Consider the following 13,075-nt stretch of genomic DNA (forward strand, 5'->3'; position numbering starts at 1 on the left):
TCGCGGGGGTGGACCATATAGGATTTACAAATAAATCAGATTTTCGCTTACAAACTATCGTTCATTTTAAAATAGGATCATCACATCCGGAAGTTTATCAAATGTCCAAGGGCGCGAAAACGGGGTGCAGAACTGTATCACGTACTACAGTGCATTGTATTTGCTATGACTTTCAGGAGGGCTTCAGCCAATCAGGTGCCGAACGGGAATCCTTAGTTATTGCATTCAGTCGTACGAACTGCCTTTCTGTCTGTTCATTATGGCTCCTACGCAACGCCGCTGTCCAAAAGGGCGACCACGACTTCCAGGAGACCGAGGCCGTATCCTTCACAGCGGCGCACAACTAGAGGTCCTCGACCATCTAACAAGGGGTAAGGACATCAAGCGAACAATCAGTAATTTCTATCAACAAGAAAATGTCACGAGCTAAGGGTGAGACATGGTGCTGCCAAAAGATAAGAAGCTTTGTTTCATACGCTGGATAAATGATTTGAGGGATGAAGGGGTGCATGTTACTGCAACTATGTTACGCATTCAAGCTCTAGAAGTAGCAGAGAAAGCTATGATATGCCTTTTAATGCGTCGTGGCGCTGGCAAATATATGGTTTGTGAGCTCGCGGAGCTGTACAACGCTGTGTGGTAACCTCCGCCGTCTGAACAAGACGTGTCCTCACTGAAGAAGTTTCAAGAACGGAATGTTCTCATCTTAGTGGGGGAGAGTGTAACGGGGTTACATAGTGTGGAACACACAGGGGTACGAAATACCCGAAGAGTTAACAAACTCTCAGTACATAAGTTGGAGAGTTAACAAGGTCTCTCAGTACGTTGGCCGAAAGCCACACGTTATGCATTTGATTAGGTTTAACTATGCTAGATAGTTAAAGAGATACATTTACCCCTAGACGGCTTGGTCGCAATAATTGTTAATAAAACACTTCTGGTTTTGACGCATAAAAGTTAAGGTAATGTCTTTGAGCCCTGGTCATGGCTGTAAGCTCCTTTGAATACGGAACTTAGTATATGTGACTCTGTGAGTCGAACGTCTTCCTCTGATGCTAAGGCTACGGCAGCCCCGCTGCACTCTTCGTCGGGTTTAGCAGGTCGGCCATGCACTACGCGTTCACTTGTTCCGCTTCCAGGTGACACAGCCCGTCTACATGCCTCATCGTCATCCCTGGCTTGTGATGCACTTTAAACTGCAAATTGGACAACTTCATGACGCTCCATGCCAACGTCGCGCTCGTAGTACGGTTTACAGGACTAAAAATCCAGGGGCGCCGAAATCGAGGCGTATCCCGGAATGTAGCGACAGAAACAGCTCGTCAGTCTCAAGAACGAGCGGATCGCATGTAGATCTGGTGGGCGCTTCACGCTCATCACGGCCTTGTCCTTCTTCGAATTAGGTGAGATCCCGGTAGGTGTCACTATGTGCCCCAGGAAAGCGACTTGGCTACGGCCCCAGTGACACTTTTTCATCTTCCACTTGAAACCGGCTGGGCCTACGCATCGTTGATACCCAATTTAGCGTCGTCAGCCCACGGCCCAATGCTCCAAGCGCGCCACGCATCTTGTTCTCAAGCGGCCCCAGAGCTAGGCTAGCTCCCCACGCCTACTGCAAGAGCTGCAAACCGCTTAGAGCTAGTCTTTTGACTCGTCCGAGACGTCGCCAACAGCTCAGCGGTTGAACTCTCGCTTCACAAGCGATAGGTCGGTAGCTCGATCCCACCAGGGCGTCCCCTCTCGTTTCATGAACGATTGCCCACGCTTGGACAAGTTTAAGGGCAACATCCTTTCAGCTCAATGGTTGAGCGTTGGCTTTGAGAGCCACATGTCGGTGGTTCGAACCCACCAGGGCACTGTCCTTTCGTTCCATGAACTGTTGTCCTAGAATGGACAAGCTTAAGGGTAACACCCTTTTAGCTCAGTGGCCGAGCGTTGGCGTCGGAACCCACAGGTAGGCTGTTCGATTCCACCCGGGCGCAGCCCTCTCATACCATGCGTAGTCCATACTCGGACAAACATACGGGCGTCATAGCTCAATGGTGGATCTAAATCCAAAGGCCAGTGGTTGGATCCCCGTCCGGAACACACCACTTTCGCTGCTACAGCGCATTCACATTTGGATCATGCTCATCGAGCAAGTTGTTTCAAAACAACTATGCGTCTATCAGGACGCTTTAATAAAACTTGGTCACCGACCTCAAACCTCTCAATCTTGCTTCTGCCCTTGGCATCTGCATGGTCCTTCTGCGTGTCCTGACTTTCTGCCATGGTATCGCGTATTCGACGCATTACGCTCAGTTTCAAGTGGCCAAAGTCATCGACGTGCTTGCGAGCCGCAACAGGGCTGACCTCAGCTAGTCGATCGGCTATCCCTTCCCCATCAAGCCCTTAGCCACTGCGTGGCGGCGTCAGTGGGACGCGAGGGTTCACCAAGCCGCTCACATAGAACGGAATGTAGCCTGTCGACACGTGCACTGCATTATTTAATGCGAAATCAACGAGAGGGAGCATCTGGATCCAGCGTTTTGGCGCCCCAGCGCAAACACTTCGGAGGATATCCTCCACAACACGATTCACGCGTTAGGTTGCGGATGGCCCGCTTTGGATATGTCCAAACGAGTTCCGAGCACTCTAAATAGGGACGTCCAGAACTTCGCGGTCACGCGCGGGTCTCGATCCGAAACAATTGCCTCGGACAAGCCATGTTGGCGAAATACTCGGTCTAAAAACAGCAAAGCTGTACCTTCACCATCTATAGTGTCCGGCACCACCGCTAAATGCGCCATCTTGCTCAATCGGTCTACAAAGACCACAATACCCGTGATTCCCGCCTTAATCTTGGGAAGGCAAACACAAAGTCCATACTCATGGACTGCCAACATCCCTTGGGAACAGGCAAACTCGCCAACGTCGCTGCCGTGCTTGGCGCGGACTTCGTCCGTTGGCACGTCTCACACGTGCGTACATTGCTGCCGTCCCACTTATACATCTTGGGTCACCAGTCCATCGAGCTCACCGAGCCATAGGTCTTCTCCCGACCGAAGTGCCCGCCCACGGGCGTATCATGAACCTCATAGAGGATTCGATACTTCATATTCTCATCACGAGGAACGCCTACACGAGTGTTATACTCAGCGTCGGTGCTGTAGTGCAGCAGGCCGCCATCGATCGAATATCGATGCAGCCTCGCGCGTAAGCACCTAGACAATTCCTTGTCAGAGTCCTTAAGCTCTTCTCTCCCAAGAGCCCGTAACAGCGCTACGCACATGTCGACCTGTGCATACGCTCCGCGTACCGAGTCAGGCACTGACGACGTCACTGTCGTGACATGAGCTAACGCATACTCCGGCCTGCGCGAGAGCGCATCGGCCACCCCATTAAGTCGCCCCGGCTTGTACTTACCTCGAAGTTGTACTCGGCAGCCATCTTGCCATTCTCGGAGAGAGATGAGGCGACTGTGTTGCAGTGCGTAGCGACGCGTGATCAGTAAAGATCACAAAAGGCTTAGAGCCTAGTAGGTGTGCCCTGAACTTGACTAGAGCATACTTCATTGCAATTAGCTCTTTGACAGGAGCAGGATAGTTCTTCTCTGCAGCTTTGAGCTTGCGAGACTCAGACACAATCACGGGTTCACGCCCTTCGGCGTCTGCTTGTAGTAGAGCACAGCCGATTGCCAAATTGGAGGCTTCACAGACAACGCTAAACAGACGAGCCAGGTCCGGTAGCGCAAGGATCGGAGCCTGGAGGAGGCTCTCCATCACAGCCTCAAAGGTTTCGTCGTGCTCGACGCTCCAGCACCATGGTGCATCCTTCTTAAGAGGATCTGATAATGGCCGAGCCATCTCTGTAATGGGCCCCTCCATTATATAAGTAGGTAGTTTTCGTTCCATAAGTAGGTACATCAGCACACGACTAGCGTGTGCTGAAATGCTGTCATGCCATTGGCTGATATATGGGGAGCCAGACCCATTATTAGCCAATTGGACTATGACGTGTATATGAGTGGCCAGGGCTGTGGCCTTGGTCCTAAAATAAAGTCAGAGTTGATTTTTCCTTAAACCTAATACTCAGTCGTCCTATTGCGAGCTTGCTCAACACTATTGTGTAAGCAAGTAACGGAGTAAATACCTGGCCCGCTACAATCTCCGCCTGTACTTGTGCAAGTAGTTGGCTAAGCCTAGCCGCTTGCGTAAGTCGTTTTGGCTCTTGGGAGCCGGTCAGTCCACGATGGCCTTGGCTTTGGCAGGATCGGCCCGTAAGTCACGCTTCCCAATGAAGCACCCGAGGAAAGGTATCTCCTCCGCGCCAAAGACGCACTTGTCCAAGCTGGCATACAACTTATTAGTGCGCATGCACTCGAGCCCCCCTCGCAAATATCAATGTGGCTCTCAACGTCTGACCTTCCGTGCTCAGCACGACTATGGACGAATATATCGTCAAATTACGTCTGTGCGTACGCTTGGTGGGGCCTCAACAACTGCGCCACAAGCCCTTTGAACGTTCTGGTGCGTTCGACAGCCCTTGGGTCATGGCCAGCCACTCCCAATGAATACCGCTCGGAGTACTCACCGCTGTCAGCGGAATGTCGATCGCTCTCATGAGCAATTGGTAGTATCCATAAACCAAACCGAGTGCGCCGTACAACGTACAGCCTACCATGTTGTTCTGCAGAGCATCCTTATGAGGAATCGGCGTTTGTGCCGGGATGGTGGCCGCATTTAGCTTGTTGAAATCATGAGCAATGCGCCACTTGCCGTTCGGCTTTTTAACACAGAACGTGGGTGTCGAGTGCGGAGACTTACGCTCACACATCATTTCCTGCCTCGTGCTTTGCACGGAAAAATGCGTCGATGACGTCACACAGCTCTCTTGACAAAGGCCATTGCCTTGTCACGCAGTATTTGGCTCCAGGAACCAGGTCAGTCTCATGAGACACGCCTCGATCCGGAGGCAAGCCCGTCGGTGGGTCTTTCGAGACAACGTCTCCATATTTCTTCACCACAGGGTTGGAGGGATGCGAAGGAACGTTTAGGATCGCTGATCCCCTTTTTGCTCTCAGCGACCTCTTGGTATCTTCTAGGACCGCGTTGTCCACGACGGATGAGGGGTTCAACTTCTCCTCAGACCCAGCACGACCACCTCGGTTAGCTCGCCTGCCTTCGAGGCTTCAACAACCTCGGCAATGGACATCTCGCCCAGCTCTAGCAGAGCATCTACAGCGGGCAGAGTGGCAAGGCCGATGTCGCCGTCAACCTCCCCTGTCACACCATTGACGAGTGTGTACAGCTGCTCACAGCAATCACATGAAGCCTCATCTCTCGTCACGTCGGACACCTCGTCCGGGGTCGAAGTCGTCACAGACGCCCTCCGTCTTCAACTCCTCTCCTTCCGCGACCGCGCCCGGCCGGATAAGGATGGTGTGGCAACATCTTCATCACCACCACCGAGTGCTGCAGCACCATCACTCCTCGAAGAGAAGACAGCGACACTTGGCTGAGAACTAAGAGGACCTTTGACCTACACACAGTGAACTAGGTGTCACATCACCTGCATCTCCTGGGCCGCACCCACGATGCCACGACTCGCCGTCGACCGCGGCCCTCGGTCCACGCAGCGATAGGACATCGACCAGATACGTACCACTCAGTGGATTACGCGCCACTCCGCGTTCGTCCTCACCATGACCCTGCAATTGGTCATTGCCCTGACCTGCACCGCTCAGCGGATAACGTGCCGCACCACGTAAGCCCTCAGGGCAAACAGCAATCTCGGTGCTAACTATTTCTGACATACCAATGTCCAGCACTACGGCCGCTTCGGCTTCGTGCTCGCACCAAAACTGCTTCTGCTTCCTATCAGAGATGGGTTCATGACTCACCAAAGCTCCTCTAGGAGCAGGGAGCGACGTACCCAGCATTTTCGACCTCCAGCCGATCCTTGGCTCATGGCGCTCCAGCCATGCCATGCCAAGGATGAGGCCATACCTCGCATCCAGGTCTAAGACCAAACAGCGTTCCACGCTATCGATGTTCTCGGATTTCACACCAAGGTCGACAGAGACCTTCGACACAGTGACCAATGTCCCCGTCGCGAGACGGGCAGAGACCGTATCTCTCGTTGGCACCCCCAGCGTTCCAGCATACAGCTGACTCCCTTCCACGTGGAGCGACGGGCGTAGTTGCCCGAGACTCCTGAGTCAATCAAGACTCTCCGTGGCTTCGCGAAGCCCTTCACGCTCGATTGAACGACCAGCAAGCCCGGCTTGCACTCCATCTTCTTGTGAGAGAGCTCAGCCCTGTTCGGGGCTGAGTTCCGCTGCTCTCTACCGCCTCGCGCACAACAGAACTCAGCTCTTCCGCGGGGAGGCTTACTGGGAGTTGCCGTTTCCCGACGATGACCCGGAGAGTTGGCTCGCCGAAGCCTCGCTCTTCTTGCGCAGAGGGAAATAGGTCCTCAAGTGCTTAGGCTATTGAACACAAAGCCTCGGCAAATGCCGGCGCGCTGCTCCGCAGCAAGAAGTTCCGTTTTTTCGTCTTCGGCATAGCTGAGGTCCATCGGCTCCGGACCGCTCGAAGAGCTTGCGCTACCACCACTATAACCAGGTCAAGTCGACCGGAAGTTGTGTTCGGCATTCAATACCACATCTACCGCCTCTTCGAAAGAGTTAGGGTGTACACGGAATACTTCCTTTCGCGCTGCGCTCACACGAAGTCCCTCCATGAACACGATCACAATGACCAGTTCCGGAATAGGACCCGCCGCCATTCCGACGATAAGAGTTCTCAACGCTTGGACATAGTCGAATAACTCCTTCTTACCCTACCGGGTAGCAAGGACCTTCGACCGAATACAGTAAGCCTGATTAAGCGGCGCGAACACGCGCGAAAGCTGTTGCTTCAGCTGATTCCAAGTGGGAAATGCAGCGTCAACAAACGTGACGCACGTTAGTGTCCACCCGCGAGCGCGACCCCCAAGCCCGGAGATAGCTAGCGCCACGTGTTGATGCGCAGCCTGAAGCAGGGCCGATTCCGTGGCCATCTCGACCTCACGGGTCCAGAGAAGGAGATTTTCTCTATCCTTCACCTCGAAGGTTTTACGCTCACCAGGCGCGGTTTCAGTCTCATAGACTCGACACGCGTTGTCGACGCCGCCGCCGTTGCGGCGCTCATCTTTTATGGACGTGCTCCAAGAACGCGTTGTCGTAGCTTGAAGCATAAAGTTTAGGTATTAGCTTTGAGCCCTGGTCGTGGGCTGTAAGCTCCTTTGGATAAGGAACTTAGTATTCTTGACTCTTTGAGTCGAACGTCTTCCTCTGACGCTAAAGCTACGACAGCCTCGCTGCACTTAGCAGCACGTTTAGTTGGTCCCGATCCTGAGTCGATTGACTATACCATCTGCGAGGATGGAACACCCCGGGTGCGCGAATTTGCCTCCGGCGCACCAGGCCGCGCTTACTAAGCTTATGACCTTGCTTGGCCCGGAGGGCGTAGCTCATCTTGCGTCGCAAGGTCCAGAGGCGGTCATCGCCAGGCTGGAATCGTTCTCAAAACCAGAAGTGTTTATTTATTATTGTCGCGGCCAAGCCACCTAGTGGAAAATGTATCTGTTTAACTATCTAATATAGCTAAATCTTATCGATTTATTATGTGTGGCTTTCAACGAACGTACTGAGAGACCTTGTTAGCTCTCAAACTTATGTACTGAGCGTTTGCTAACTCTCCGAGTACTCCGTACATCTGTATGCTTCACACCATGTAACCCCGCTACAAAGAGAACTTAGACGGGGCTCAGTCGAAGAACCGGTCGAAAGTCCCGCTGAGCCTGAGCTAGAGACGGAACCGGAGAATCCTATAACGGGAACGGACGCCGAAGAGAAGGAGAGCGAATCTGCTGAAGGGGTTCCTGACTCTCCTACCGAAAGTTTTCACTTTGGCGTGGAGCAGTTCAAGGATGAACAGAAGGCTGTGTCGTGGATGAAAGCGCTAGTGGCGTTCCAGTTGGATTGCGCTCTTCCGTTGGAACCTTTCCTACCAGCGTAGTACGGATGTCTTCTCGGTATGTGGTGCAGGCCGGTCCGTTGCGTCGGTTTGTCAACTTACCAGCGCGAGTCGGACGGGCTTGTACAATTACGGTGCTAGCGGTACCTCGTTCTTATGTGGCGACCATCCTTCACTACCATCACGAGGATACCATGTCGTCTCATTTGGGATTGCCTAAAACGACGGAAAAGGTTAAAGGAGTCGCGTACTGGCTTGGCTGGCGTAAGGATGTGACCGTGGTTTCGATAGAATGCAACACGTGTGGCAGTGGGAAAGGTTCTCAACCGTGGAGCGCGGGAGTAATGCAAGGGATGCCGGTGGTTGAACTGAGAGGACCGTTCGACTTACTAGTCGTGGATGCTATCGATACGTTACCCGTGATGGAAGGTGGAAACCGTTATATTCTGGTGCTCGTCGACTACTTTACAAGGTGAGCCGAGGCGTTCGCGTCGAAACGGCTAGTCACTATGACTGCTGTGGGTGTAATGATGAATGGCGGCGTCGCTCGACACGGGCTTTCGTCTCGGTTGTTGAGCGACAACGATTCGAGCTTCACGTCGAAAGTGGCTTAGTCGTTTTACCATACGCTCGATATCAAGAAACGGTACAGTTCTGCGTGCCATCCACAAACCCAAGGGCTTGTGGAACGGTTCAACGGTACTCTCATATAGATGCTGAGGATGCTCGTGAGTGAGGCTCAGAGCGATTGGGATGTCTACCTGCCACGGGTGTTGCTTGCCTACCGTACCGCCTATCATGAAGCGCTTGAAGCTTCCCATTCTTCACCTTGTACGTACGGGACCCCACGTTACCACTCGACATGGTTTTCCTGAACCTCGAAACAAAGAGGAAGAGTAGCAAAGTGGCTCAGTATAGAAGCGAACTGTACCGTTCGATACGTGATTTTCGCCACTTAGTGGAGCGTCAGCTTTTGACGACTGAAGACAGGCACGCTAGGCGATTGGAGGATCAAGTGGAGGCGACCTACGAAGTCGGAGATCCCGTTTGGATGTACCGGATTTTCAGGGCTAGGAGAGGTGAAACGAGGACGAAGAAGATCGCTTTCTCGTGGTACGGACCTTACCGAGTCTCTAGAAAAGTCGGGGAGAACGCTTGCAAGGCTGCGATCCCCGCTCATCCCGAAGCTGGTGACCGTGAATGTGAGCAGACTCAAAAATTACCGAGGTAAATGGACTCGACCGTTCCTGGATGAGGTACCGCCTGGCGCTGAAGAGACCGAAGAAGGAAGTAGTAATAGGCCCCTAGATGAATCCGACCTCCCGCCTTCGAGCTTCGTGGAACGGTTAACAGTTGATCGAGAAGACACGGTCTTAGCGGAAGTCCAAACGCCTTTACTGGAAGTGGTGGCTAAACGGATTGTGAACCGAACTGTGGAATACTTGGTTCTAACTGCCAACAACGAGACCTTCTGGCTACAAAGAACGGTTTTGATGCCGGCTTATGCCCGGTTAGTGATGGCTTATGAAGATGCCGAAAAGAAGAAGAGGTGTTTGCCTGAGTTGCGAAGAAGTGTTTGGTTGGTCGACGCAAAAACGTCAATGAGGACGTGTTACTTATGGTATAAGTGGAGTGGTGAAATTTTTGAGTCAGCAAAGAACGGTTACTCTGTCGAGAATAAACGGAGCTAGGAAATAGGATGGTGGTGGGGATTGGTGAGAAATAATTGTTTTGGCTACGAACGGAATGATCGGGCTCACGAGAGCGAAGAGAAGAAACCTGGGATCGCTCCACTCAAAAATGGTAACCTTGTCACTTGGGAGTTTGGGATTCGGGAGAAGTCGACGACGGTTTGGAGAAAGGGCTCGACTTGTCGCCTACGCCGGACGCCGCTCCGTTAGCGGTGGAAATTAGATTTTCAGCGGCCTCTTCATTGTCTTCCTCTTTATCTTGGTCGTGGGCGTCATCGTTCGTGTCTTCTTGGGCCTTGTACTTGTCTTCGTCGTCATGGTCGTTGCCTGGGTGGTCCTCTTCGTTGGCTGAGAGACCCATGTAGTACGCTAAATGCTTGTTGGGAGAGCTTGGAGGTTGATACTTGACGGGCGGGGACGCTTTCAGGGCGGTGAACTCTCCGTTTTCTTTGAAGTCGGAATCGTCTTTCCCTTGTTCGGACGCCTGGAACGGTCGACCGTTGAGCACTATGACGGGTTTGGCTGCAGTCAGTAGCTTGGCGACTTCGACCTGAGTCACTCGAAGAGAACGGTCAGAGAGGATCTTCTTCCACGGGCCACGGTTGCGGTTGCCGACCCAGCTATCTTTCAGAGGGTTGCTGCCGGAGACGTCCAGAGCGATGCGAGCCAGGGCCTTGTCCTAACGTCGCATGTTCTTGAGGCGCGAAGGGTCAATTGCTTGACTCTTCTCGAGAAGTTCGGGTATGGAACGGTAGCCGCTGCTATCCACCTCGAAAGGATCGAGGGTGTTGGCGATGACTTAGTCGCCCCGACGGCGGTTAAACAGGACACCGACGTCTTCTTGAGTGGGAGATTTGAATTTGTCGTTGGTTCCGCTAGCGTGCTTGGCGGCCCTGCCTCCGATCCACATGAGATTGTCGTAGACGGTGTCTTCGAACGCAGCCAACATCTCGTAGTAGCCCACCCTCTTCGAAGAAGGCGCTTAACAACTGCAGGCCAGCTCGGAGCGCGCTTGCCTTCAACTTGCGACGAGCTGCAGCGTTGTCCGTCGGAGGGTACATCGCGATGAGTAGGAGCAAGAGACGAAAACGCATCCAGAAGCACCAGTGCTTCCGGTAAAGCTCGGGATGGTGGATACCAGACGCGGTATCCCTTCTACGGGAAGGCCATGCGTGGCGGCGTTATACCCTGCCCCTCCGAGATCTTCACGAGGCGCTTCAGGTCGCGCTCGATGGTGGCGTCTACTCCGGTGGGGAGATCGAACGAGAAGGGAGGCTTGGCGCTTGCCTTCTTGGTCGTGCGCTGCTACTTGGCTGGAGTTGAGTTGAGTGGCGTACGTGAGCTGGATCGCTTGGGGACGTGGGTGGAAGACTGAGTTCTCTCGGACCTGGACGGCGGACATGCTTTCTGGAGAGGGCAGGATGACGACAACGCGCTTCAACGGGGACTGCGAAGTGTCGTCAGCGAGAAGCCGGAGGACCAGTCTGTCGAGGGCGTCGAGCCCAACGGAGTGGCTGTTGGCAGCCAGAACGGCTCGGAGGCGGCTCCAGAACTGGATCATGAAGTGAAGAGGGGTGGCGTCGTCTTCCTCCCTGTCTTTGTCGTCAAGGCGAGAGCGGAGCTGGTCTTCGTCCGTTGGGGTCATCCCTGACTTCTTCGACGACTAAGATGTTAAGACTTTGTATTACGCGCTAGCAGCTATGTGCGCAGCCCTGCCGTAGAAGACCAGCTCTGGAAGACGAAATGGTGGAAGACCTATGAAGCCGTGCTGGCTACTCCTATGGTGGCGCTTGCTACTAGAAAAGAAAACTTACACGGTCTAGGAAGTCTACTGTACAAGTGGTTGGACGCCTTGCATGCGTATTGGTGCGTGTTCTTACCTGAGGTGGTGACGTTGGCGTGGAAGACAACCGTGACGTATTGGTACTGTTCCGGTGTTGAGCTTTAAAGAACGTGAGCTCGTACCTGGCTCGTTGTGCGTGTCTAGTGGACCGTGGTGACGCTGATCGTCTACGCTACTTTTTACGGTGTGTTGTTCCTGTACGAGGTCGTCGAGGGAGTTTGTCTAGGGTGGCCTGGGGTAGCGGTCTTAACGGTGACGACGAATTACGAGTTTCGGGTAATGAGGGCGTCGTGGAGTTTGGTGAGGTCGTCGTACAGTGGTACTCGACGGATGCGTCCTGGTGCTAGGCGTGGTTAGCCATCTGTGGCGTTGGTATGAATATACGTCGGAAGAACGCTCGCCGATTGCTGTGGCCCAGGACCGCTACGACGGTTGGATCCGTGACATGGAGGAACGAGAGCAAGACGACCGTCTCAGCGAGGCATTTTGGCGAGCGGATGAAGGTTCTGTGGAGACACCTCGACAACAAGTACGCAGACTGAGTGGAATACAGGCGGAACGACGCACTTTGCGAGCCAAGATGAGGGATTCGGAGAAGGAAGGCATTGGTAGACGGGCTCGACGATGGCGTCGAGATTCAATCGGGGAGGATGTCGCGAGTGAGAATGGTGGCAACCGTCATGGGAACGGTTCCCGCTCCCCGTCTGGAGTGACCTACGTCCAGCCACTTGAAGCCGCACGGCAAGAGGATGAGCGGCCGTCGGGTCGCCTGAATCAGCTCTGACGTTGTCGAATTTCGCTGCCCGGGTTTGTGCCTGACCCCGTCGCATCGACGTGAAATGTGAAGAGGGAGCAACACTGCCAGCTGAGTACACCGTCAAAGGTGCATCTAAGGCCAAGGTACACCCTGTCGTCACAGCGATGGACAAGGTCCCTAAGACGGACTACGGCAATACTGCAGCGTATGCGAAGGACAGTGAAGCGAAGGAAGGGACGTCAACGGCAACAGTGTACCCAAGGTCGTGCTGACGTGTGGTTCGACTGAGTAAGGATACGGTAAGAGTGACATTGTGGGCGAGGTGAGTTTTGTCAGTCGTGAATTTTTCCTGAAAACCCGAGTTGACTTAATCCATTTGGCGTTATATTACTTATATTGCTACTTGTGTCGACTTGGATTCCTTCTTTTTGTCCCGCACGTCTAGAGCTCGCTACCGTTAATTAGCGCAAGCGCCCCGTTCCAGGGCGACTCGCGACATTAGGAGGGTGATAGAATTCATGCCCAGTCCTCCGCTTTTGGAGATTTTCAGTCTCATGACACCCATTCCTCCTCTTGTGTCAATAGTCTCTGCCAAGAGCCAATGGCGGTACAGGCACTGTTATAATCGGCCACTCAGTATCTAGATTGCTACCTACTCTATACAGGCTTTAAATACTAACATGCCAATTGAGTCAACGTCAATAGAAATCGTGCAGGTTTCGATAAGTTTAATATGATACACGAGATCGTTCCCGCTGTGGCCCAGACTCTGAGAGCGCACTTT

General features: G+C 53.3%; 2 protein-coding genes and 1 pseudogene across 3 annotated transcripts; all 3 read left to right on the forward strand.

The window, feature by feature from the left end:
• The first annotated feature begins 1,910 nt into the window (after positions 1-1,910).
• On the forward strand, positions 1,911-1,982 carry PITG_30603 (annotated as a pseudogene). The gene has a single exon. The product of its transcript is annotated as a tRNA-OTHER (tRNA).
• An 8,940-nt stretch (positions 1,983-10,922) lies between these two features.
• PITG_19847 (uncharacterized protein) lies at positions 10,923-11,342 on the forward strand (the record flags this gene model as incomplete). Its single annotated transcript, XM_002896012.1, has 2 exons — positions 10,923-11,050; positions 11,105-11,342. The coding sequence occupies 2 exons, from the start codon at positions 10,923-10,925 to the stop codon at positions 11,340-11,342; spliced, it is 366 nt and encodes a 121-aa protein (XP_002896058.1).
• Positions 11,343-11,979: 637 nt separating this feature from the next.
• Positions 11,980-12,318, forward strand: PITG_19848 (uncharacterized protein; the record flags this gene model as incomplete). The annotated part of the gene is made up of 1 exon (XM_002896013.1): positions 11,980-12,318. One exon carries the CDS (start codon positions 11,980-11,982, stop codon positions 12,316-12,318), a length of 339 nt encoding a protein of 112 aa, XP_002896059.1.
• Between the last annotated feature and the right edge of the window lie 757 nt (positions 12,319-13,075).

This window comes from Phytophthora infestans, genomic scaffold (assembly GCF_000142945.1).
Source record: "Phytophthora infestans T30-4 supercont1.110 genomic scaffold, whole genome shotgun sequence".
NCBI classification, from domain to species: domain Eukaryota; phylum Oomycota; class Peronosporomycetes; order Peronosporales; family Peronosporaceae; genus Phytophthora; species Phytophthora infestans.